Below are 27,462 nucleotides of genomic sequence, written 5' to 3' on the forward strand. Positions count from 1 at the left end.
TTTGAACTCGCCACCCAAAAATGGTGGTGTTGTTACGCTTTTCCAAATCGAGCCTCGTTCAAATTGTTATATCTCTGCTTAAACAAAAGGTATTGAAGTGTGTTTGGTGTCATTTTGTAGCTATATACATGTAAGTGCCGTAACAGACCTCCAAAGGAGAATTGTTTATCAGCTAAGATAGTGGAGTTAGAGTTGTTTGAGTTCAGAATGACCGAGGTGGTGGATGAGGCGGTGGCGGATGAGGCGGTGGTGGATGAGGCGGTGGCGTTATGTGCAAAGTCTATGGGAAATAAAGATTTTGTGTGTGTGCGTTGAATCAACTGATCATATCTTTGCATCCATATGGGCTACAGACATGGTTAAGAGCTCTTTTGAAAGATTATTAATTCTGCTAATTGTTTTTAATCATTTTTAACTCTTTATGATTGGTTTAGTCTATAAAATGCAAACTTTTATGTACAAAACTACCCGTTTTCATATTAAACACTGTAGTAAGCAATGCGGATGTCTTCAAAATCTAAAAGTTGCTGTAAATTTTAATTACTTATCCTATCATAGTCAAAGTTTACATTTTCTGAGAGGAAATTTGATGAGGAATCTAAATATGGACTTACTTTTTTTTGTATGGGTTAGGGGTAAAATGTTTCAGTTCAAAATATGATGAAAAGAAAAAAAATTTGAACATATTTTGGGACACCCTGTATTCCGAGATTACCAAACAGCTGTGATTTTTGTCCTTCCAGACTCAGTAGGCTCCCTCTAACCTCTAACCAAATCAATGTTGTTTACTTTCAGTTTATAACTGCAAGTTAGTAATAAGCAATGCATTAAATGACCCATTTTTTATTTGGATTTTTTTATTCCACCCTGTATAACTTCAAGGTCACCCTGTACAGTGAGTTGAAATGTGTATATTTAAATTGCTTTTGCCTTCAGCTTTCCAAAAATGTATACTTTTGCTAGTTTAGGGTTGATAGTTGTGGAGATATTCTAATTTGAAACTTGATTGGTGTAAAAATTCATAATATTTGTGATGTAACGCTAAGGGTGGCGAGTTCAAAACACGTGGCCCTATCATCTAAATTTAAACATAATTACCGGTATAACAAAATGTATGTAGGTTGTATTGTGTAGGTATTGTTTGTTATTTGTTTTTCATGTTTAAGCACTAAGGGACTTCGGTGTAAAGCGCTATACAACCCAGTGGGCACACCTGACGTTGAAATTTTGACGACGAATCAATTTTGACGTTGAAATCAGGTTGAAATCACGTTTTATTTGCAAATGGACTTCAACCTGTTGGAGTTCAACCTGATTTCTACCTAGAGGTTAGTTGAAATCATGTTGAAATTTCAACGTTGTATCAAAGAGGGAAATTTCAACCTGATTTCAACTAACCTCTAGGTTGAAATCAGGTTAGGTTGAAACTTTGATGTTGTATCAAAGAGGGAAATTTCAACCTGATTTCAACTAACCTCTAGGTTGAAATCAGGTTAGGTTGAAACTTTGATGTTGTATCAAAGAGGGAAATTTCAACCTGATTTCAACTAACCTCTAGGTTGAAATCAGGTTAGGTTGAAACTTTGATGTTGTATCAAAGAGGGAAATTTCAACCTGATTTCAACTAACCTCTAGGTTGAAATCAGGTTAGGTTGAAACTTTGATGTTGTATCAACGTTAATTCAACGTCGAAATCCTAACCAGTGCCCACTGGGAAGAGTTGTATTATTATTTATTTATATTAAATGCGTATGAGGCATTGCAAAAAAACAACAACGCTGATCTACTGAAAAGGATTGCGACTGACCAGGGCTGGAAAAAACAGAAAGTTTCCCGGCAAGGGAAGTATTTAAACTTATGATGGTCACTTCAGAATCTATTTAAGATATAGAAATGTATACAAAACCAATGCATTTTTAGATCTTTTATATATTATCATGAAGTGAACACAAGTTAATACAAATCTGCTCTTTTTAGATACAAACTTGTAATTTTTTGGTGATTTTTTCCCAAACTTTTTAAAAATGAACCATAAATGATTTCAGCACATGGCAAATGCAGGGACTCTCCAAATCCGTTAAAAAAAAATCGGGTACAATTACCGAATACTGAATAGGGCGCAACTTGCTAGACTTTGAGTCCAGGCTCCTTGTTTACGGTTAGGGGTTAGGTAGGGCAGTCTTGTAATAAGACTAGTAGAGTTGCACCCCATTCAGCAATTAATCGCTCCAAAAATCGCAACAACAAATTTCACGCGAGGTGCCAATATTTCCGGGCAAGGCGGTCCCTGTTTTCCCATCTTTTCCCCACACTGCAACTGACTCTAGAGTCTCTAGCCTCGAATCAATAACTTTGTGCAAATTCAAAGCTAGATTTTTTAAGACTTCCACTGACTGGATGATATCTATGCTACGGTCGAAGGTCCGATCCATCCAGTAGCTATCAAGGCTCCCGCTGGACGCGAATTCTTGCGTCCAGATGCATTTTTGTATTGCTTGACGCAATGTTCAACAAATTTCATCAACCTGTTGCATCAAGTCGGACGCAAGTTGATTCAGCCCAAAAATGAGTAATTATAAGCTTACCAAATTGGTGTTTGCAATGATCCTATTTCGTAACTTCATCATCATAAAAATCATGACAATTTCTAAACCTCCATCGTGCATGAATTAATATTTTAGCAGCATTATTGACCAATGGACCAATCAGCACACAAGTTATTGACCTTTCACATTTAACCACTCCCATTTTGCAACACTTCCGGGTCACCGGTCAACCAGTTAAAATTCTTACGGCAGCGAGACGTGATAAGCTTTTGCTTAAACACTAAGAGCAAAAATACAACTTTCTAAACTATCATACATTGCCAGCAAGTTTGCATTCACATAATTTGTTTTTGACAATAATATTTACATAAATCTTTAAAATCTCATCATCAGGAATCTGAAAGGAAATAGTCAAATATTTGCATCAAACTTCTTCTTCTTCTTTGTTAGTGCCTACCTCATATGTATGAGTATTATCGCACTGCGTGAGGGGCTTTGTAAAATTGTAATTGTATTCCCTGGGACGCGCATTTCCCGACCAGGTTTTACAGTTGTGCGTCCGATTGGACGCAGAGTTTTTGAAGGCTAGCGGGAGCCTTGTATAACAGCACACATGAAAAAAATCCAAATTCTCACAATTGCTACCTTCCTCACAAAAATATAAGAGTCCCCTTAATAAGACTTAAAGAAATCATATTTGGTGCATCAGTGTATAAAATTTTGAGCACATTTGAATGTGTAAATTTCAGCTTCATGTTAAGCTTATAAAATGTTATAAATATAAATGACCTTGACACTTGTCAGATTCTTACCAAATTGGTGACGTGACTAACTAGCTCCACTTGTTGATTTTCGAGCTCAGTATGACAGTATAATCAAAAAGATATAATGGAGACAAAATTCAAAATTAAATTATGCCTGAACACTCACAGACAGGACAAGACAAATGCGGTCAAAATGAAAAGTACTGTCAGTTGTATTTGTTTCTGTCTGTTTTTTTTTTTTTTTTTTTTTTCTGAATGCGCATGCGCACATACATTACCGACAGCGGGTGACCGGCTATACACAGACCGTATGTTGTGATGAAAACTGCAAAGCCAAAGTTCAAAGCCAGGTAGCTTCGTTTATCTTGTCTGTAAAGCAAATCACTGCACAATGAGCTTAATTGCTATTTCAAATTGGGTATTGAGGAAAAGCTTCATTCGTCCAACAGTATTAAAATCAATCAGGAAAATGAGGTAAGCTTATGGCTAAAGTACTCTCATCACAGACACAGTCATGACACTTGACACACAGTCACAGCGTCATCATCCCTATATGATATCTTCGTGTCAAAAATTGCCGTGATAGTACAGAGAATCCTCTCGTTTTTCAACAGATACGCATGGCGATTTTGTTCGAGATAGGCCGAGCGACTCAGGCTAAGCATAATTTACAGATGATATGAGATTCCACAGAGCCTGCCACACAGTTTATATTCTATGTTTTCAGTATGATATAGTATATGATCAGTATCCCATATGTAGGTATGCCAGGTGAATTCAAATTTGCCATCAAACTGCATCATTTTATATATCAAATTAAAGCCCTTGAGTAAAGAAAGCCAACACTGAAAACCTTTTTGTCATAGCACTTTCCGTAGCAAAGTTACATCTTGTCAAAGATTGACTTTCATCAAAAAGATTCTGCTAGCAAAATTCCCCAAAACAGCATTACGGGGGACGGGGTGTTTCTAGATCTTAGTCTCATGACGATAGCACCTTTTTTTAATGGAACTGCTATCAAAATCTCTCTGAAATTCCATGTGCGAGTCTCTCATCACCAAAAAAAATCATATATTTGGGTCAAGTGAAATATAGACAACATATTTATGAAGGTTTCCTTCTTAAAAAGCTTCTTTTTAATTTCAATGTAAATTTGTATTGCCGGTTTAGGCCATTTTGACTGACTAACAAATGTGTTAACTGAGGTTTCCCTGTGATACCTACCATATGGTATTTCTATTACAAGAAAATTTGATTTGTTGTCAGGTAAATCCAAGGTTTTATTTTTAATACACTAACTGGAAATTAAATACACTAATTAGCGGGGACCTTATAATTTTATTTTTATTTTATTTCTTTTTATTTACCTTGTTCCCTTGTTCCCTTGTTTCCATGCCTCATGAAGATTTTTTAAATTAATTTTATTTTATTTTTATTTACCTTGTTCCCTTGTTCCCCTGTTTCCATGCCTCATGAAGATTTTTTTAAATTTATTTTAAGTATTTTTCCATTGTTTCCGATGGTTGTCTTTCAATTTCTTTTATTTTTATTGTTTAGTTCCCTTGTTCCTTATGTTGTCAGCCAATTTCTTCTTGCTGGTTTAGTGAATCATGTATTTCTTTTTATTTACCTTGTTCCCTGTTCCCTTGTTTCCATGCCTCATGAAAAATTTTTTAATTAATTTTATTTTAATTTTATTTCTTTTTATTTACCTTGTTCCCATGTTTCCATGCCTCATGAAGATTTTTTAAATTAATTTTATTTTATTTTTATTTACCTTGTTCCCTTGTTCCCCTGTTTCCATGCCTCATGAAGATTTTTTTAAATTTATTTTAAGTATTTTTCCATTGTTTCCGATGGTTGTCTTTCAATTTCTTGTATTTTTATTGTTTAGTTCCCTTGTTCCTTATGTTGTCAGCCAATTTCTTCTTGCTGGTTTAGTGAATCACGTATTTCTTTTTATTTACCTTGTTCCGTGTTCCCTGTTCCCATGCCTCATGAAAAAAAAATTTTGATTAATTTTATTTTATATCTTTTTATTTACCTTGTTCCCTTGTTCCCCTGTTTCCATGCCTCATGAAGAATTTTTTTAATTTATTTTAAGTATTTTTCCATTGTTTCCGATGGTTGTCTTTCAATTTCTTTTATTTTTATTGTTTTGTTCCCTTGTTCCTCATGTTGTCAGCCAATTTCTTCTTGCTGGTTTAGTGAATCACATATTTCTTTTTATTTACCTTGTTCCCCTGTTTCCATGCCTCATGAACAATTTTTAAATTAATTTTATTTTAATTTTATTTCTTTTTATTTACCTTGTTCCCTTGTTCCCCTGTTTCCATGCCTCATGAAGATTTTTTTAAATTTATTGTAAGTAATTTTCCATTGTTTCCAATGGTTGTCTTTCAATTTCTTTTATTTTTATTGTTTAGTTCCCTTGTTCCTTATGTTGTCAGCCAATTTCTTCTTGCTGGTTTAGTGAATCACATATTTCTTTTTATTTACCTTGTTCCCATGTTCGCCTGTTCCCATGCCTCATGAAAAAAAAATTAGATTAATTTTATTTTAATTTTATTTCTTTTTATTTACCTTGTTCCCCTGTTTCCGTGCCCAATGAAGATTTTTGTAAATTATTTTTTATTATTTGTTTGTTTTGATTTCACTGTTTCCGATTGTTGTCTTTTAATTTCTTTGATATTTTTATTATTTTAGTTCCATTGTTCCTCATGTTGCCAACCGAGTCCTTCATGCTGGTTTCTTTCATTTGGCTCAGTTTGTTTCCGTTTTTCAGGGCTGGTTTAGTGAATCTCGCATGGTGTGTGTTTTAAATTTTGCTTTTAATTTGCATAATTTTTTTATCCATTTGACAGATCATTTCATTTTTGTAAATCTTTTGCTTTCCATTTTCAAACTGACACTTTCCTCTTGGGACTCATATTTTGAATTCTGTTCCTCGTTCCTGTGGAACCCAAAAAACATGCCAAATTACCAACCTCAAATGGTGCACTGTCTATCAAGCGATCGATTTCTATCCAATCAGATAGGCCTCCTTTTCTTGCGTTCGGTGAAATACCAATCGCCTGTGAAATACCAATCGCCCGTCGCTCATCAACGGAGTATTAAGTTTATATTTATAACACTGGGTGTCGACACTGTGTGACAGTACTAGTAGTACTACTGCAACTTGTAACATGGTTCTTGGTTCAGTAATCCTTTAATAAGACTAAGCGTTGATCTCAGATATACTACTACTAGGTCAAGGATGAATGTGCATTAGACGTCGACAGCCAGTGGACGTACAAAAAATAACATAGGGTGCGAAGCATATCCGAATAATCCAACGAAAAACAAAATGGTGCACTCACTATCAAGGTGCGAATTCATTTAAGGATATGTAGTCCATGAAGAGGCTGCATCTCCCTTATTGCTGACCCTGCAACACTCTTGAAAACGGGCACAGATGGTGCAATGTGTAGAACTGCTGCTGGTGGGTGTCAGGACGTTTCGCCCCACACCAGTACATACCACTACCAGTTCGCCCCAATACACGTACATACCGCGACCAGTTCGCCCCAATACACGTACATACCACGACAAGTTCGCCCCAATTGACTCACTGTGTAAACTGTAAAGTGCCGTGAATGCAGTGCATGCGGTCATATGGCCAATCAATACAACTTAGGTCGTATTGATTATTCCATAATATATGAATATAAATGCATTTATATTCATGTATTATGGAATAATCAATACGACCTATTCATATAATAATAATTAATACGGTATTATAGTAAAAATTATAGTATTATTATTATTTTCTTATGATAACAATAAAAATAACTATCATTTTAATATTATTAATAGTACTAGTATATATTAATCATATCTTAATTATTATTATATTATTGAATCACTTTACATTGTGTTGTTTAATTTGTTTATTTACTGTAGGCCTATGTCTTTGTAAACAAATTTGACGGTGTTCTATGAATTTTATGCCATTAAAATGTATTTATGTATTTTATGAATTTGTCATGTTTTTACAATCCATTGTTCGTAACTAATACAATTTGTATTTTCAGTAGACAATACTTTCTTTGGTTGTTTTCAGGTACGCGGATCGCAACTCACACTTGATAAAGGCCTACGGCCGAAATATCGTGAATAAATCTGTGGATTAAATTCCCAGAAAATAAAAACGGTTTGTTCCAGAACTCTAATTTTATGGATCTACTAAATTCAGTAGACAGTATAAGTGCTGTTTTAAAATAAATGTTGAGTATTTGTAACAATGTGTAAATTATGCTATGAGTTTGTTTAGAAACCCATGTGATTCAGCCCCGAGATTCAGTTGAGCTGACTATGTTTATGTTATGAAAACATTTTATTTTTGATCATGTACTTTTCCATCCATATGGGTTTTTGTTACTTATCTATTTTATCGAGTATGTTTTTACGATCCCGAGAATTACGGGCCGTGTTTTGAAATTGTGACGTAGGCCTATATTGGGAGGCACGCGAAGAAGAAAAATTGGGATTTTGTTTGCAAAACTGATTAAAGGCCCATTCAGTGATTTGCTCATCCGGACGATCGTAAAAATCATCAAAATTCAGATTTTGGTACCTTTGTCATTGTCATGGATGTGCTAACATAGTCTGCGAGTGGTTCCGCCGAAAGCTGTGTATTTAAGACAAAATAAGACATTTTACACGAATCTGTAATTTAGATACTGACAGTATCTAAATTAGCTACATGTATTTCAATGGGGCTTCAACTTCATCAGTACTGCTGTTTTCTTTGTTTTTTGCTAAATTTGTCATTTCAAAAATACCAAATGACAATTTGAATGACTTGTCCTTCACCTTTAAGCAATTTATAAACAATTTTAATTTTTTTACACTTGCGCTGGGATCACTGAACGGGTCTTTAATACGATTTCGGTCAAATTTTAATTTGGTTATCCTTTGGCAAAATATTATTAGTAACGAGCTTCTCTACCCACATCCAAAGACTCGTCCTTCTTTTTTTCATGCAAAAGGCAAATTTTTGCTCCCAAGACCATTTTGTGGGAAAAGTCCTATATGTTCAGATCTGCAGGCAGCCAAAAGATTTAATGGTGTCTTGCAGTGCATGCAGCATGCGTTTGAACGTACATACATTATTATATATCATCATGCATGGTACTGTATACTTTTAATGCAGGAGTGGGATTTTTGACGCTCTAGGCATATAACGTTTAACAATAACACCCCTCCACACCCTGCCCCGCCCACACGCACCCCCACATACTGAAGCTCACCTTCATTCAGCAGTATAAACACACTGACATACTAGAAGAATTGAGCGAAATGGAAAATGTCACTTTTAGCACACAAATCTGAATTTGAGTTTTCTTTCTCCAATAATTCAAAATGGAAATTCTTTCCCAAATAATTTTGTTTCTTTGCTTGGTTAGTTATTCTCTATACAACCACACCGGTATACCCCCACCCCCCCCCCACCCACACACACATATACTCAAACTTGAAATTTGGCGCAGAAATGGAAAATCACTTTGACACTTTGACAAATGTTATTGAAATCTAAAACCAAAGAAAACAACAAGATATTTATCTTAATTTAAGACCAGAGGAAAAAGCTGGAGTTTCCAACATTAGGCCTACTCATGATATTAAATGGTGTCTTCCATGCATGCAGCATGTATTATAGACATTATTATATCTTCATGCATGGTAATGTATCCGGTAATGTATAGGCTACTTTTCATGCAAGAATGGGGTTTCTGACGTTGTAGGCATACTAAACCTTTTAAAAACAACTATTTTTATACACCCCTCCATCCCAAGTTACACAACCAGCGCTCGAAATAAGGCGCGTCCTTGCGTCAAATACCTGTGAAAGTAGGCGCGGACCCGCACATTTCCTAGGGTAAGGGTCCGCATGACCCGTAAAATTTAAACCATGCAAAGAGCAGAAAATGCTAGTTTGAATGTTCCACTGGAAAATCTGGTTCACATTATAGGTCCAGCTCCCTGAGTACACTTTCATTTTAGTTTCCCATCAAGTTTTCAACCCGGGTTTTCAATTTTCTACAATCTACATACCGTGATCGCCGTAGCTAATTCTTTCTTTTGAAATTTCAAAAGATGGGTCCGGGTTCGGACCCTTCAAAATTGGCGAGGACCCTTGAAATTTCAAAGGCAAGGGTCCAGAGAACCCTTGGATTTTTCTTCTTATTTCGAGGCCTGTACACAACGCACACCTTCATGAACAGTATTGAACAGAATAAAAAAGAATTGAGCGCGAATTGGAAAATGTTACTTTTATGCACATAAATCCGAATGTGTTTTCTTTCCGCTATAATTTGAAATGGAAAATATTTCCCATTTAATTCTTTTACAACATAATATAGGCCTAATACAATATTTCACACAAGAGATATTCAATTTATTTATTCTCTGAGAACAAACTTTTTCTTCTTCAATTTTGTTTTTACTTTAAAAATGTAAAAAGGGCGATAGCCTATTTAATGTTTAAAAATGTCAAAGCTTACATTGAACTCTGCCAAATTAATTATGTTTTTAAGATATTGGAGCTACCATGGGTAAAAAATCCAATTAATGGAACAATTTTGTGTAACGTGTTTAGGGGCTGTGCAATAATTATGAGCTCCTTTGCTCTCTGCCGAGTAAGCCTCCTCCATTCAGTTCTGTCTGTTGCTTGCGTCTTTGCTTCATGTGGGGTCATTCCCAAGTCCCTCTGAATTTGGTCCTTCCATCTGGTTGGTGGACGACCTGCAATGCGCCGGTGCTCCTTTGTTAAAAGGGAAATCCCTGATTGGACACAGTCAAAGAGCAATCCAATTTTATCATTATTATGTTTTGGATCAAATATTTTCACACATCAAGCACCCAGATTTGGAAGTTATACGAAGTGGTCCTTTGTTACCAAAAATAAATAGATGTTTGAATTGGTGAATTGGCGCAATGGTACCTTCGTTGCATATTTTAGTATGAATTCAATAAAATAAATACCGTAACCGCTCGATGAACAATTAAGACAGGTATACTCGACTGACAAATTACATTGATTAACATTTTGAGCAAGTTTGAATGGGGTGAAACTGAGTTCGTCTTACTTTCAGAAAATCTAGAAAATTAAATTAGAGGAATTAATTATTTGCGGTCATGGGTATCTCGGGGGCAAAATTGTGATATAAAATTGGATCGATTGAGCCCATTGGTCGAGCATGGTACCAAGATTTTCAAACGCCGTATGCGTTTACTCAGAACAGCAATTTTGCGTATTCGCACTCTGTCGTGTTCATAACGATATAATCATGATATTCCGGGAATAATTATGCCAGCTTATGTATTAGCGTATGATATAAATCAATAAAATAAGAACGACATTTGTATTAACATCATCGAGTTAAAATTGTTGGCATATTGAGAGGATTAGGACACATCGTACAATGTAAGATGTCCCGTGGTGTTTAAATCAATCATAATTAGTCTGTGATTGACAGGCAAGTTGCAGAAATTAAGAACAAAATGAATCATGATAACTGTCAATTACAATGTACAATATATCTGAAACATTATAAAATTATGATTATATAATTAAAATAATAGCATTTCAATTAAAGATATATATAATAATAAGTTATTGTAAAGAGTTGTAACGCATATCAAGCTATATGAGGATGAATATATAATTATCTGAGACTAATATTTAAAAATTGTTATATCTTTGATTATTTTAGAACATCACAGTTTAGAATGACCAGAAAACTTTCCTGACAGTTGTTACTATAATAATATTTGGCAAAGAATAACCAAATTAAAATTTGACAGAAATCGTATTAATACTGGGCTTTAACCAGTTTTGCAAACAAAATCATTGCATTTTTTCTTCTTTGTGGCACTACCTCCGGTCTTAATCAAATTGAGAGCATACTAGGCCTACTTGTCAAGCAATCGATCGTACATCAGTGTGTAAGGCAGCACTGCGGCAGGGCCCGGGACTTGTCAAGCAAGGTACGCCGTCGGTGTGTTCTGGCACTTTTATGCTTTGGTCATGGTACCATTGATTGAACCAGGATTGAACACATATCACACCCGGCGTTTTGCGGAAGTGGCAGCAAATATCCGCCGCTTACACGCGGTGCAAAAAAGCGGGCAAAAGTCAGTGCACAGCCCGGGTGCACAGCACGGAACCCACAAAACATCTCAAAGCTGCTGCTGGCGTTTGTTTTGCTAGTTGTACATAAAATTGCCAAATATATTTTTTTCAGTCCTTTTAATAGTTTTATTATGTCAAAGAAGATCTTCTCTGATTTAATATGTTTATAGGACTGCAAGTTTTGAAAGTTTTGAACATCTCAAACTTATTTTAACTGAGTTTGAGTCGGTAAAATAAAAATACACAAAACTCGCAAGAGTAAGAGTTTTTTGTTGTTTTTATTTTCTTTTATATAATGTTTTGTTTTGCCATATATTATATAAATTATTACACTGGCGATTTATAAGTAATTTACATCATGTTTAACACTATACTAGTACTATGCACGCTACGGCAAGCGTTATACACGGTGAGTCAATTGAGGCGAACTGGTCTTGGTATGTCACGTGTATTGGGGCGAACTGGTTGTGGTATGTAATGTGTATTGGGTGAACTTTTTTGGGGCGAATAGGTTTCGGGGTGAGACGTCTCGCATTCTCTATATTCTGCTGGTGGTAGCCTGTTACAAACTGCAATGGCTCTTGACATCTGTTGAACAGGGGGACAAAGTTCTCCGCAGGAGACCTTATGTACGGCTGGCTTTATTGATGACTTTGGTACAGTGGTCATTCCAGTTCAGGTTATGGAAAATAGTATAAACACCTAAATACTAGTCATGTTGTTGGACTATATTCAAGTTTTCCCCGAGAAGATTATATTGGCATAAAAGGATTTTGTTTGCGTGTGATGTTTAACACTGCACATTTCTTGACATTGAATTGCATTAACCACTTGCCAGACTATTCAGCTAGGAAGTCAAGATCTTTCTGTAGGATTTCTTGGTCATCTGAGTTCTTTATCTCGATACAATATGCTGTCATCAGCAAAAAGCTTGATTTTTGACTGTATGTGTTCGTTAATATCATTGATGTATAATAGAAAAAGGCAAGGACCGACCCTTGCGGGACACCTGAGGTAACATCACCCAGTTGGAATGAGTTCCATTAAGGGGGTACTACACCCCTGTGGTAAATTTGTGACTATTTTTGCATTTTTCTCAAACAAATAATAACACTCTGGTAACAAAAGTTATGCATATTATTGGGGCAAGGAATCCAATTACTACACTGAAATTTCAGTGACTCAAGACAAGCGGTTCAGTATATATGATAGGAAATGAGGTACATCCTAGCGGCACGTTATTTCTTATCATAAATAACTAACCGCTTGTCTTGGGTCACTGAAATTCCAGTGTAGTAATTGGATTCCTTGCCCTATGATATACATTTAACTTTTGTTCCCAGTGTGTTATTAGTTTTGAGAAAAATGCAAAAATAGACACAAATTTATCGAGGGTGTCAGTAGTACCCCTTAACTGAGACAACTTGTTTCCTGTTTGAAAGGAAACTATTTATCCATGCAAGGGTGCTGTTTCTGATGCCATAGTACTCTAACTAGTATTCTACTGCAACTTGTACCCGGAACTTGTAACCCTAACCTAACCCTAAACTCCGTAAACGAGGACTGGACTCAAGTCTAGCAAGTTGCACCCTATAATTTAATTGTACCATAGTTTGTTGAGATATGTTGTACCAAGGACTCTAAACTTGCATTTGCGTCCAACAAAGAAAACATGAAAGTGAACTTACATATTAAATCATCTAACTCAATTTTATCTTTACTGATTGAATATCTTACAGTTCAGCTTCATCAGTAGTTGGGAATAAAGTTGAAGTGAATGGTGTCAATATTTACTATGAGAAGGCTGGGCATGGAAAACAGACCTTGCTGTTACTACCAGGTGCTCTTGGTAAGTTATACAATGTGTCAACAACAAGTCTTTAACCCTATGAGAACTACATGCCGATTGGCCAAAATTAATATTGTGTCCAATTTTGAACCAATGAAGGGGGTATTAACATGACAATCCTGTGATCAACTATCTTGATATTAAGGGCGTTGGCTCTAAAAAATGCTAGGCCTTGTTATGTAGATAAGCAATTTCACGCTCTGTGACTTTCACGCTGGATCTCGGAGATTGTTCCTTTGTTATGCTAAATCCGTTCCCTATTTTCTGTGCACAAGGACGTTGAGATACAGGTGAATGCACATGAAAAGAGTGCATCGCACGACTATAACGTGCGATGTTAAAATTGCAATAGTTGAGGCAAAGAATGTAATGATAAGATCATCTGCAAATGCAAGTTTGACCATAAATAGTTTAAAGCCTAGTCATAATTGGCAATTCAAATGAGCATTTCAAGTTATCAACCAATCAGAAATGTTGTTAGATGTCTGAAACCCCATTGAAATATTGAACATTTAGTTTCAATTGAAACAGTTTACAAAATAGTAGACAACAAAAGAAATGTTTTCATTTGTTTGGCGATCTATATCTGGAAATCAATATTTCCAGCTTCTGACTGATTTTGCTTTTTATCACATCACATTTGGGTCCTTAGGGGGGGGGGGAAACCCTGTTTTACATAAAGGCCCAAATGGCCTAGATTTGGCATTTGTTTTAATTTGATGTTGCTATAATATGCAGGTAAAATTAGCCTTTTTTAGGCAAGTATCAATTGATTCTGTCTGAATAATTGCAAGCTATAATTTGGTTCACCTCAAGTTTGGTAGTGACGTATGTGCGTATTTTACTTGCCGCAGTATTGAATCGTGCACGTAAAGTTAAACACGCTGAGTGTAAATGCACGCGTACAGGGGCAACTTGTCGCCACGCTTGTGGCGCAAGTCAGCGCAACCGCGAAAAAGCATTGACATCACTACCAAACTTGAGGTGAACCAAATTACAAGAAAGTGGAATTTTGTTTACAGATTTTGATGATTTTAAAGGCTATTTACTTTTGGGGACATTTGCAAAAAAAATGCCTGACGTACTGACCCTACTTGAAACTAAATGAAAGGTCCATGAATAAACAGGGTTTTTTGTTGCCTTAAAAAAATTGCACTTTAACAACTTCGGCACAGGAATTTTGAATATTGTGTGTTGAGAGCCGATTGTTTATATTCATTTTTATGGTCAATATGAGTTTGTTTTAAATAAAACCATGTGATTCGTGCTTAATCATTATTTTTCTAACATATAAGGCATAATGTTGTGATTGCGGGAGACATCCTGTAACGTTATATTGGTCCAAAATGTTGTGACACTTGCAAAAAGGAACAACAGATAATACCAAATACAGTTGACCTTTTCAGTAAATCCCATAAGCCTTTGCGAGTAGACCTGAAATGCTATCACGCCGATGCGCACATCATTACTGCGTACTTTGCAGCTTTGAAATGCGCAGAAATGATGTTTGCTAAACGATGTGCACATCTGCATGACATCAAATGACGACATCTCAGGTCTACTAGCAAAGGCTTATGGGCAGGGTTAGCGGTGTCCTGCTGAGTCCAGGGGTCCAAATTGGCAAATAAAGGGGTCCAGGCATCTAATTCTACACAGAAGTACAAAATTAAAGGGTCCAAACCACGGGAACCTGCAAAATCAAGGAGTCCTGGACCCCAAAACCCCTTAAAACGCTACCCCTGCTTATGGGATTTACCGAAAAGGTTTAATGATGTTGCAGGGAAGGATTGATGTTGAAGTCAACATATGTGATGTGATCAAGCAAAATCAGTCGGAAGTCGGATAAAAAAAGATTAAAATTTAAAAAAAAAGAAGAAAAATTCGTGATTTTTAGCTTAAAATGTGGGTAAAAAATAAAAAAAAATAAAAAAAAATTGCCGAATCGACCTACCCTAATTTTTTTTTTTTTCTTGTTACGCCAATCAAACAATTTTTTAGGCCTAATGGCCATTTAGTGAATATGCACCGAAGTCCAACTGCCTCTGAAGTACACTCTGCAAATGTAATTAGGGTATAAAGCACAAGATAAATATTGTGCCCATAATAGCATTTAATTAATAATGCCAAAGTATTTTAAAAGATGAATACACGGGTGTTGAATTTTTTTAATTTGTCATGTTCACTTGATAATTATTGTTGGTGGCAGGTCTGGTGGTGTTATGAATTATTATTTGTTGTTTAAATATCAGGTTCTTGTGCGACGGATTTTAGACCTCAGTTAGAAGGTGGCCTCAATTATGAGAAGTTTACAGTCATCTGCTGGGATCCTAGAGGTTACGGCAACTCCAGGCCTCCTGATAGAGATTTTCCTGTTGATTTTTTCTACAGAGATGCTGATGATGCAGGCAAACTTATGGATGTAAGTAAATACAAGGAGGTTACAGTCATACAGGTCAACCCTGTCCCTGGTTTTTGCTGTCCTAAAGTTAAAAAGAGGGACTTATTTTAGGTCATCCCTGTGATGAGCACTCTTGATGAGACTGGGCTTAGCAGACTGTTACAATATGTGATAATATATTAATAGAGATACCACCCAACCATAGTGTCGCCAGGTTTAATGTGTATCAATACAATGATTGCGATGGCTAAGCTGCAAAAGTTTAATAAGGGAACAAAACTGGAATACTGCACCATCTCCCCGACCTTCTTTTCCAAACTGCCCTTATTCGAGAGCGCATTTTATGTTAATGAGCAAGCATAACGCTGACGCGTATTCAATGGTAATCCGGCTAATCCCTACTTTTTCGGAGTTTTTTCATACTTTGTTTTTACTTTTGTGACGATTACAGTGTTTTGACAGTCGGGATCATTGGTCAATTTGGTTGATCTGATTTGTTGTCTTTGTCGACAACGTGTGGATGTCGGGATTGACTTTTTCCCGACATGTAGCCAAGCCAAAAGCTTGCAGCCCTATTATGTAGTATAGCATATCATTACCCAGTCCAGTTAGCTCAGTTGATAAGGTGGGAAACTCTGGTGCTTGACGGTACAAACCTGTAGTCTCTGTTTTTGTGGAAAAATTAGGCCAATATGGTTATGCGCCTTTATAGAGCTGTGTGCCTGAATGATGCTAAGTTTATATGGTATGTCTTGGGCCACAGTGGTCAGCAAATTTCTATAAAGTGTGCTGAGGCTTGTGTATTTATGCCTGTGGGGGCAAAGTGAATTTCAGAGAGGGAGTAAAATCAACAAATTTTGTTGTAATTTTGGTGTTTTTTTTATATAATATTAATGGTCACCCATTGTTACCTGTTCTTTGTAATATTGTAAGTGGCAACTGCAATGTATTGTTTGTCTGGGTACTAAGGACAACTTTTATTATGACATTGATTAGACCACATAATTCTTTATTTTACCCACTTTTGTCAGGTGCTGGGACACAAACGTTACTCTGCCCTTGGTTGGAGTGATGGAGCTAATGTAGCCATGATACTTGCTGCAAAACGATCAGAAGCTGTTGAAAAACTAGCGGTGTGGGGAGGGAACGCCTACTGCACAGACAAAGATATTGAAATGTATGAATGTAAGTATAGATATGCAAAACAAGCAACCCAAAATAAACAAGCTTAGGCCAAAAAAACATGTTTGTTTCCTGTAGCAGATCTAAAATGACAAATGCAAAATGCAGTTATTTATTTTTGTTTTTTTAAATCCATGCCTTGAAATGAACAAAACAACTTTTTTAATGCGAATTGGAATGGGAATTTACATTGGGTTTCTTCGAAACCCAAAAAAAAAATCATATTTCTTCATATTCAAGAATAATTTTATGATCCCCTTTCAACCTGCAAATTAAAAAAGGTATTAAAAAAAATGTGTGATGTTTTCTCCAGTAGTTTTTCACTACACGCGTTTGTGTAATGTTTTCTCTAGTAGCGTTTTATATTATTTTTTTTGTGATTTTCCGGGGATTTTGTTTGAGTTTTTTCCTTTGTCAGTAAAAAAAATTATAATGCGCAAAATAGCCGTCAAAAACGAAATGCGTGCACGCTACTGGAAACAAACTTGTTTTTTTTGCCTTATAACCTGACCTCATCAGTAAACTTTGACCTCATGTTGTAAAGTACACTACTGAAGAAGGGGGGGGGGGGTCACACATAAAAATGAGGTACCTGTATCTACCCAAATACTTTGTTTCACTTCTTCGAGTATGTCATCAGTGCTGCAAGCATGCCAATGTCCTTGTTGGTGTCTGTGTGTGTGTGTGTGGGGGGGGTGTACATTCTGACGGTATTTTGATTTTTAACCAATGAAATGTTGTTATTCAAGTCTACAGAATGCTAATTAGAGAAATGGGTGCATTGGGTCATTCAGGTCAGGTCCAAAAGAAGGGTCATAGAGGGACTTGATGCCGACATCAACTGTAACTGCTATATTGGGCATTTTATGCCTGAAAATTTCACTGTATTTCATACATGAGAAAAAACCTGAGATTTTGGTTATTTTGATAAAAAAATGTTGGAAAACATGAGCAAATACAAATGCATCAACCTGCAAGAAAAATGAATAGGTCCGAAAGCATTTAGTAAGCGGAGTGTGTGCCCACACAAGTAATACACTCCTGACATTTTTCTAATGTTTGCTCTGATTGGTTCTCGCTATCCACTTCTGTTTTTCTGTGCAGTAACCAAAGATATATCCAACTGGAGTGAACGAATGAGAGCTCCAATGATCAAAGTATACGGAAAAGAATACTTCCAGAACACATGGAGTGCTTGGGTCGACGGATTCAAAAAGATTAACGAAGAGAGGCGAGGAGATGTTTGCATTGCCGAATTACGTCAAATCAAATGTCCAACATTAATTCTGCATGGTGAACTTGACCCCATGGTGGGTCATGAACATCCGGTGTTTTTACAATCAGGAATAGCTGGATCTCGGTAAGGATAGGGTTAACATTGGCACCCAAAACAGTCAGAAGTGAAAATAAGATATCTAGCCATTGATGAATTGTCATACATGGGGACTAAAACAAATTCTGCAAAGGCCAAAGGGAAACAGATATTGGAATTTTTACCATTAAGGTACTTCATGTCTATGTAGAGATGTTTTGTAAAGATAACTTACCTGAAAATTATTATATCATGGCCAATTACAAAAATTTGGTGACTGTTACGCTTATTATTTCTAGTGTGCATTTTTCGAGTGTGGTATATGCGAATCGCCTTTACACCCGTATCTTGCCATATACGTGTATCGTACTTACGTAATACACTCTCACTGACTAGATATAAAGCGTAAGTATACATTCACCGACTAGACATGAAAATATATTCAGTTAGTGGTGTTCTTTGATGTTTCCCGTAGTGGTATGTTAAAGACAATCATTGTGTAAGCTAGAAAGTCAGGTTTACTCATCATTTAAAGAAAGAGATTATACCCAAGAGTACAGACCCGACCAACATTTCCTGTGTGAAATGCAATGGTAAACCTGCCATTTGGTTTGTTGCTCATGGAGGGCAAATAGTATACCTTTTAGTATTTTTTGGCAAGAGCCTGAAATGGAACAATAATTTGTGTCTTTAATGCTCTGCGTGCTAACCATGCGCTTCAACGGAAAAAGTTTTGAAATATTTTCTCAAAATATCAAGAGCTATCTTAAGAACTACTGAACCAATACTAGGCTTGTTTGTACTCATTTTAATGCACTTTTCATGCTGATTCCAAATATGGTCATGAAAATGTACATTTCTGAAATTTTGGATTTAAACAAAAATTTTTGAAACATGTCGTCTGCAGTTGACACCTGTGTGAAGAGAGTTAAGCTTGAGCATTACAAATGCAAATGATTGGTGGACGGGTGGCATTCAATATAATGTCAAAATGCTCATGACAAAATATATTATATATGAGGGTAGTTTTATAATTGAACGAATTCACAAATTTAAACATCTTGGTGTAAAACTTGATTCTAAACTTTCTTGGTGAGCTCATTCATGTAGATTATTTATGTAAAAATGTTTATAAAAAAATTGGTGTCATTAGGCGTGTTAAATACTTCCTGCCTCGTCAAACCATTGTTATGTTATCAAATGCACTTGTTATGCCTCAATTTGATTATGGTAGGTCTGTATGGAGTATTTTTTTTCTAGTGAATTCCCAAACAAGGCTGCAAGTGTTACAAAATCAGCTAGCCAGAGCAATTTTATCTGCAGATATTAGAACACCAATAAGTAACTGATGAGTCCACTAAAGTGGATAAAACTAAATGATAGATGGCAAAATCAACTTCTCATTTTAGTTTTTAAGTGTTTGAGAAACATAGGGCCATCTTATCTATCATCCCAATTTGAATTAGTACATGATAGTCATATGCATATTACCAGGAATCATACATCAAATACTTAGTTGTACCAAAATGTAATTCAAATACCTTCAATAAAGAAAGATTATTATTATTATATACAGATTTATAAATCAAACTTGTGTAAGATTTACTGTCATAAAAAAATTTTTTATGAAATAATCATTTTGTTCTTCTTACTTTCTCCATTAATACAGAATGCTGGTGATGCCTGGAGCCAAACATAACCCTCACTTGAGATATGCAAAGGAATTCAACCAACATCTAGAGACATTTTTACTCAAAGAGGAACCACAATCCAAAATATAAATTTCTTGTCAACTCACGTTTTGAATCATAAGAGACTTGTCAGCATGCCAAGGGTTATATGTGATGCGATCAAGCAAAATCAGTCGGAACTCGGAAATATTGATTTTGAGATATAGCCAAACAAAGGAAATATTTCCTTTTGTTTCCTCATGTTTTGGAAACTCTTTAATTATTCATAATCTTTGGAACTGGTTGTTCAATTCCAATGGGGTTTTCTGCAAAATCCAGCTTTGTAAATGCCTTTTACTATCCTATAAAGAAAATTTATTATTTCTGCGTTCCGACTGATTTTGCTTGATCGCATCACATATTAGACCCATGCAAGGATTGTTGAACATCCAGAGAGGGACTCAGTCTAATTGGTAAAGTGGGCACAGGGATGTGCGGCAAACTCAGGGAGCATTTTTAGGCTCTTGGGTTTAGATTCGGGGTTTAGATTCAGGTTGAATAATTTCAGAAAATTGGTTTAGAAAAGGTGTGCCTTTTCACAATTTTCTCCAAAACTCTGGATATAGTTTACTGTAAAAGTCAATATTTTCGCGATTTTGAAGATTTTGTCAATTGCGCAAGAATTAAATTTTGCGGTTTTGATATTGATACAATAGAAACCTAATGCGAAAGGTTATTTTTGCGAATTTTTTTTTTTGCGATTTTATGTCCACTCACAAAATTCACGAAAATAAAAACCTCGCGAAAATGTCTACTTTTACAGTAGTACATAAATGTTTTTTTAACAATATGAGCAGACACCTTAATTTTGAATAAAACTCAGAAATTCAGAAAATTTGTATATTTTTTAGTTTGTTTTTCATCAAATTTAGTTGTCAGAATTGCAGCTGCACATCCATATCCAATCCAAAATCAAACACCCTCCTGGAGTTGAACATTAAATTATACCTTGAAGAAAAGTATTCAATTTTCAATGAAAAGGTAGCATAAAATCTTTTCAGTTGGGCGTGTGTGCCTTTTAAAAAATTGACTGAAGCAGTGAAATCACATTGTGTATAAACAAAATGTGAAAATGAATGAATTCTGCATGAAATGCTTTCATAAACAAGCTTGATATTAAAGGAAGTCTCTGGCAATCACAACATTATTCCTCATATGTTAGAAAAATAATTATCAAGCACGAATCATGTGGTTTTATTTAAAACAAACTCATAGTGACCATAAAAATGAATAAAAACATCCGTTTCTCAACACGCGATATTCAAAATTCCCAGGCACGAGTGCAATGACGTTCCAGTAATACAATGAAGGCTGACGACAATTGAATACAAATAACCATTACGTCATTGCACTTAGACAATTTCGGCGCGGGAATTTTGAATATCGCATGTGCTTCGTGCTTGATAATTATTTTTCTAACATATAAGGCATAATGTTATGATTGCCGGAGTCCCCCTTTAAAGCATGACTTTTGTGGCTAATGATCAAGTAAAAATGAATGAATTCTAAGTGAAATCTTTAATAAACAAGTTTGATAAACATGACTTTAATGGACATCAATGAGGCAGATGTCCATAATTTCAATTTTGTTTAATTGGAGTGTTGTTTTAAAGTGGAAGCCCCACTTTTGGTTCAAGTTCCTTGGGGAATTAGTCAAGGTTAAAATTTATCCATGTAAATTCTGTTCTGTCTGTCATCAAAGTAACAGGTGTAAGTCAGTTCTTCTGTGGAGAACTGGCCAAGTGGGACTTACTGTTTAAGCAAAATAATGGGCTACAAGCTCGATAATTGTAGTAATATTACAGTAAGAGAAACTTTAATACCTATATCGAGGGATCAGTCAGTGGCGAACCGTGGCCGCTCCTACCCGGGGGGCTGAAGAAAATAAAATTTTGCCGCCCTGTCCTCAACAGCCCAAAAAGGTTGACCCAATTTTTTTTCCGGTGGTTTGAAAAAGTGAAGAGAAGAAAAAAAAAAGAAAGAAGGATTTTAGGCGCTAGCGCCTCTAAAAGCAATGTATTTTTCACATTTTTTATACTTTTTCAAATTTTTCCGCCCTTATTTCTTTACTAATTATTTTTGCCGCCCCTTCTTCCGCCGCCCTTCTTTTTGCCTCCCCTTCTTCTCCCGCTGCCCCTTCGTTTTGGCCGCCCCCTACTTTGACCCCAGGGCGCGAAATATGCGCATGTCAGTGCAACTAAGCTTTATCTCTGTTAACTCCCCTTGGTAATGTGTTATTCATAAGCACAATTGTATTTGGAGATATGGCTTTGTTGCACTGAGTCCTTGATATTATCAGATTACTAAATGTGATCGTGGGAACATTTTTCCACATTAGTTTGTTAACAAAATGAGTACTTTATTTATAAAGTGACTGTATTATGAGGTGTATTTTTATATTGTGTAAATAGGATTATGATTACACAAAAATTGTGTAAGTTCAATGTTCTTGTATGCTGAAGAATAATTGAGAAAAAAAAGTGGAATAAATTTCAGATGAATTGACACAAAGCTTCCTTTTTATTGGTGTGCATTTTTGATGTTTCATATCATTACCAAATAGAATCCAATGATACAAAACAAATAAAAGCGTGTAAATTGGGACTTACAAGGCCCATTCAGTGATTTGCTCATCCAGACGATTGTAAAAATCATCAAAATTCAGATTTTGGTACCTTTGTCATTGTCATAGATGTGCTAACATAGCCTGCGAGTGGTTCAGCCGAAAGCTGTGTATTTAAGACAAAATAAGACATTTTACATGAATCTGTAATTTAGATACTGACAGTATCTAAATTAGCTCCATGTATTTCAATGGGGCTACAACTTTGTCAGTACTGCTGGTGTCTTCATTTTTTGCCAAATTTGTCATTTCAAAAATATCAAATGACAATTTGAATGACTTATCCTTCACTTTTAAGCAATTTATATATAATCACACTTGCACTGGGATAACTGAATGGGTCTTTAATCTGAATTTCTGAAATCAGAAGTAGCATCTCTGATTGTACTGTGCACTTGTCCAATTGGTTGCTATTCCAATTGAAATCCATACTCCCCTGATAGAGAACATGACCAGGGACAAGTGATTTGCGTGGAAAAAATAGCTAATTGCACGGAACTTATTTTCAATGCAAATCATGTATCCCTGCCCATAGGAAAAAAATAGCCAATTGTGCGGAAAAAAGTTCCGCGCAAATCACCTTAATCTCCTATTTAGGCAACTCTATTTAAAATTTACGCTCCCTATGGGAGATTAAGATCATGTTTTCCATAGGGGTGTATGAATTTCAAGTGGAATAGCCCATTGGTTGCTATTCAATCTGCTGTTCCTAACTTCTGACGGGTCTACATTACTCCACCCATACCGTAAAACCTCGTCTACAAGCATATATAGGGTTTTTGATGAAAGCTTAACTTTAACGAACCAGGCGTATATATAGCAATACAATAGATTGGTCTTACAATAATACTTGTTTTTATTTGCTTGGATCTGTAATTTATTTGCTCAAACTCCATAATGGCGCTTGCAATATTTAGCTTTCAACAGAAGCACTTTATATGCTTGTAGACGGGGTTTTACGGTATTGGCTGTATCAACATGATTGATACTCGTGCATTTCTATTGAATATTGACTAAAACATCAAATTGCAACTAGAATATTCCATTAGTTGTAGAGCAATGTTATGAAAGGTAATAAACTGTAAATTTAGCTCAAGAGGATCTAGTGTTGTGGAAGTAGGCTTTTCAATAAACATCCAAACCGAATGAGTACCTATCTTATTGATACAGCATGTTATCAGTCATCAAAAATGTAGATGACATCAAATAAGATGCTGTGATGCCCCCTTAGTCCGGGGGTCAGGAGGTTGTCCCAAACAGGGTCGATGTCTAACTCTTTGCTACGGTTCAGTCTGGGTCTCTTAGTTCTGATATGGATAGCTTCCAAGACCCTGTTCCGAGTGCTGTTGTTGACATGTCAACATGAATTTGGAAATGTTGACATAAAAGGACACATTGGGTAACAAGTGCCAACAAATTTCAGGTTGCATAGTAGTTATTAATTTTACTGCTAATGATCACCCAACAAGTGGGCTGGTATTGATTGCATGCATGAATGGTGGTGATCTCGACCGTACAATCAATTCAATCATGATGGATTTCATTCATTTTGCGATGAATGTGAAAAAATTTGAATGAACTATCAAATTCCATTTGTCGACATCAGGCCTAATGTGGAAAAAAATCACCTTGACCAGATAATAACAAGGCTTTACTGATGTGCACCAGGATTTGCATACTCTGATGATGAACAGAGAAAACAAAATACAGACCAAAGACAGTAATGAATATCAATTGGTACAACTTGATCAAAATCATTTTTGATAAATGTAGAAACTTTTTATTTCCTTTCAGCAATTCTACTTTTTTGGCTCTATATGCTAAGGGTTCACAAGTTCTAAATTCCCCCCTAAGACTTCGAAAAGTTGTTGACGAAATTTTAAAAAAAAGTCACATTGTTGCGTTCTGTCACAATGGCTCATGTAAAGGATGCTGCTTTGAAAGTTGAAACTTGGGACATTAAACTCTCATAAAGCATGCAGAATGTTATCTAAAGTGAATATTCTGCATGCTCTGTGCGAGTTAAATGGATCAAAGTACAACTTTCAAAATTACATCTTTTCTTACATAATGAGCCATTGTGACCAAACGCAATGGTGTGTAACATTGTAAAGGTATGTAATACATAATAGGCTACCAATAGCTTTGATAACTTTTTTATGTGGTCAACAACTTTTTTATTTATTTTAAAAAGTCAGACGGGGTGCCCGGAACTTAGAACCACTAATATACATGTATATTTACATCATACAAATTTATATATACTGTCAGTTTTGTTTTTAGTACAATTATGAAAATCAAATTCTATATAATATACTCTTTATGAAATGGTCTTTTTTCATTCTAAAAGACTGCCTTACAAATGAAACACAAGATACCTTCAATCCTGCTTTTCGTGTGCATAAAACATTTCGGTTTTGCAGAATAGAGTGGTTACATGCGGCATTCATGGGGGCTCGTCCGGGAAACAATAGCAGGGGTTAAAGGGGTTTCACCTTCACCCCGTTGAAATTTTTTTTTTTTTTTTGTGCTGAAAATCTGGAAATGTTAAAAAAATCCAAAAAATATTTCGGATGATTTTGTTCTTTTATGGACCCATTTCAGGAATTTTCTAAGAAATGGTACACTTCTGAATCCACAATTTGGGTCAGTAGCCAAAGAAGATATATCTCCTGTAATATGTTCTTGTATCACACTCGAAGACATTCAATGATTATATAATTATTCGTAGTTGCTCAAATTAACCAAAGAAGATTTTCACAGCATCCCAGAATGCTCCATGTGCTGTGCATGACACCTGCAGACCTGCCAACCTACCGAAGTCAGAAAGAGGGACATTGACGCCAAAACCTTGTACATGTACACAAACCAGGTACTGACAAATTCAAAGACTTGAGGTGTGCAATAATTTCAGAATGAAGGGCAGGTTTTGCAGGTCTAAATTTATCACAATAGACTAAAGAGAATGCTATAGCAAAAGTGAAATTTGCATCATTTTCTGCTGTTCTTACATTTAAATTTGCTATCACTGAAATTTTCAGAAAGCAGGACTGTCCTCTTTTTCACTTTGAAAACCCCAAATGAGGGACAGTCCCTCAAAAACTTATAATAAGTTCTTTAATGTATAAATAACCAATTTCACACTCTCATTGATTTGTGTATCTACATTTGTATCAGGAAAGTTGGGAACTACCCTTTTGTTATGCTATGATAGCCTTCTGAAATTTACGTGCTGAAGGCTGCAGTCTGCATCATGAGCATCAAAGGAGAAGATGATTTTTCATTTCAAATTTCATAATTCTATTTTGTCTTTTTTTTTTCACAAGTTCTTAAATTTTGAACACTTGTGATGAGACCCCAGTTACTCATTAATACCATCTAAAAGCTGGGAGCTCAATTGATATAGCCTGCGTAAAGATCACCCAGGAACTTGGCATGCATCGGGCACCTGTTTTAGGCTGTTTTGCAAAAGCATGGTGCTGTGGTGAAAATTGTCTTTGATCAATAGCATTACTGCCTTTTGAGATGAATTTGTTAAATAAATAAAAATAATGTGAACATTTTTGTAGTGTCTTTTCAATAAATTCAAAGTGCTTTACATATATTCCACTTCCACTAGGATATATCACACAATGTGGCTTCCAACCAGTTGTAGTAACTACAAATTTGGAGCGTTTGAGGACTTGTTCTCAAGTCGTGGAAGTGTCTCCAGTGGAGTGATCGATATATCAGCTTGCCGCGGGTCACCGCCAGCGTTTTCGGTGTGACTGCGTAGTGAAGCAAAATCATCTTCAGAGCGGCAGGAAAGTATGAAACCAGCATTAGGCCACTGTGCTCTTAAAGTTGATGTTCAATTGGTGTTATAATATAGTCACTTCATATGTAGCTTCTGCTACAAAATATTTCAGTTATTAAAGCAAAGTACTGCTAGACTCCTTTACCAGGGTGTTTAGGTTGCTGCCTAGTTTGATCTGGTCTTGACTGGTGCAGACTAGATTGATCTGGTTTTAACCGACTGGATGTTGGTAATGATGACACATTGGTTAGCGTTGATGACATCACACCTGTGTAATGAACAAACAAAATGTCTCAGTATTACAATTTATCAATAGACAATAATATGAATCAAATTCTGGACTCTCCAATGATTTTTAGTAACATTGTGACCCGTTCACCGGGTCTTCATCAGACTGCGCAGAGACTTGACTGATTGTTTGGTCATGTGATGGTAATCGGCGAGGAAGTAGTTTCACAGTGGGGTCCCAGGCGTGTGATAATGGGAAACGATTCAAATCTGACAACATCATAATCTTCGATAAGGAGGGGAGGTGGTTTGAGAGGGGAGTGGAAGAAGCCATTCAAGAAGAAAGAGACGAGCAGCCAGCACTCAATAAGGCGAGTCTCCGTTTCTTACACCTGGGCCCCTACCGTGAAACTACTTCCTCTCCGATTACCATCATGTGACCAAACCATCAGTCAAGTCTGATAAAGACCCGGTGAATGGGTCGCAATGTTACTAAAAAATCGTTGGTGAGTCATAACCTTACAATTTATTAATATTATTTATTTATATAGGTTGCTTCAGACTTTCCTAACAAATTTTATGTTAGTTGTGATGAATTTAGAAATGTACATGTACAGTATGTTTAATTTTCATTCTTGTTTAATTTTGTGGGTGAAGTCAATCAAATTTACCAAAAATACAACCAATTTTATGAAGTTATGTAAAAATGTTATCTAAGGCCAAAAAAAAAAAAAAAGGTTTGTCTCACGAACCCGCCAAGATAAGTATGTGAAAGCGATACAGCTGCGTTTGTCTACGCGCTGACCGCCTTTTTAAAGGTTTTTTTTTTTTTTCCCCCGATTTTTCCGGTTCCCG

The 27,462-nt window shown here is 35.9% G+C and overlaps 3 protein-coding genes across 3 annotated transcripts in view; 1 reads left to right on the top strand and 2 right to left on the bottom strand.

Moving 5' to 3' along the window:
• The window catches only part of LOC140172448 (uncharacterized), a 32,524-nt gene extending 29,832 nt beyond the window's left edge, over positions 1-2,692 (bottom strand). The window contains exon 1 of the mRNA XM_072195596.1: positions 2,586-2,692. Within this exon, the coding sequence (XP_072051697.1) occupies positions 2,586-2,666 (81 nt within the window). The 5' untranslated portion in view covers positions 2,667-2,692. The remainder of the gene's footprint in view (positions 1-2,585) is intronic.
• Positions 2,693-3,607: 915 nt separating this feature from the next.
• LOC140135626 (valacyclovir hydrolase-like) lies at positions 3,608-21,944 on the top strand. The gene is made up of 7 exons (XM_072157197.1): positions 3,608-3,784; positions 13,229-13,338; positions 15,588-15,757; positions 16,768-16,921; positions 18,023-18,278; positions 19,900-21,572; positions 21,722-21,944. The coding sequence occupies exons 1-6, from the start codon at positions 3,702-3,704 to the stop codon at positions 20,009-20,011; spliced, it is 885 nt and encodes a 294-aa protein (XP_072013298.1). The 5' UTR covers positions 3,608-3,701; the 3' UTR covers positions 20,012-21,572; positions 21,722-21,944.
• Positions 21,945-24,337: 2,393 nt separating this feature from the next.
• Positions 24,338-27,462, bottom strand: part of LOC140135627 (gamma-tubulin complex component 2-like) — a 59,298-nt gene continuing 56,173 nt past the window's right edge. The window contains exon 21 of the mRNA XM_072157198.1: positions 24,338-26,647. Coding sequence (XP_072013299.1) covers positions 26,511-26,647 — 137 coding nt within the window. The 3' untranslated portion in view covers positions 24,338-26,510. The remainder of the gene's footprint in view (positions 26,648-27,462) is intronic.

This window comes from Amphiura filiformis, chromosome 16, assembly GCF_039555335.1.
Source record: "Amphiura filiformis chromosome 16, Afil_fr2py, whole genome shotgun sequence".
NCBI lineage: Eukaryota > Metazoa > Echinodermata > Ophiuroidea > Amphilepidida > Amphiuridae > Amphiura > Amphiura filiformis.

What these genes read in the sequence shown, in the direction of transcription:
- LOC140135626 (XM_072157197.1), top strand. Translation starts at nt 3,702, where the DNA reads ATGAGCTTAATTGCTATTTCAAATTGGGTATTGAGGAAAAGCTTCATT. An exon ending in ATGCAGGCAAACTTATGGAT is followed by an intron (nt 15,758 to 16,767) that starts GTAAGTAAATAC and finishes CACTTTTGTCAG; the next exon opens with GTGCTGGGACACAAACGTTA. An exon ending in TCAGGAATAGCTGGATCTCG is followed by an intron (nt 18,279 to 19,899) that starts GTAAGGATAGGG and finishes CCATTAATACAG; the next exon opens with AATGCTGGTGATGCCTGGAG.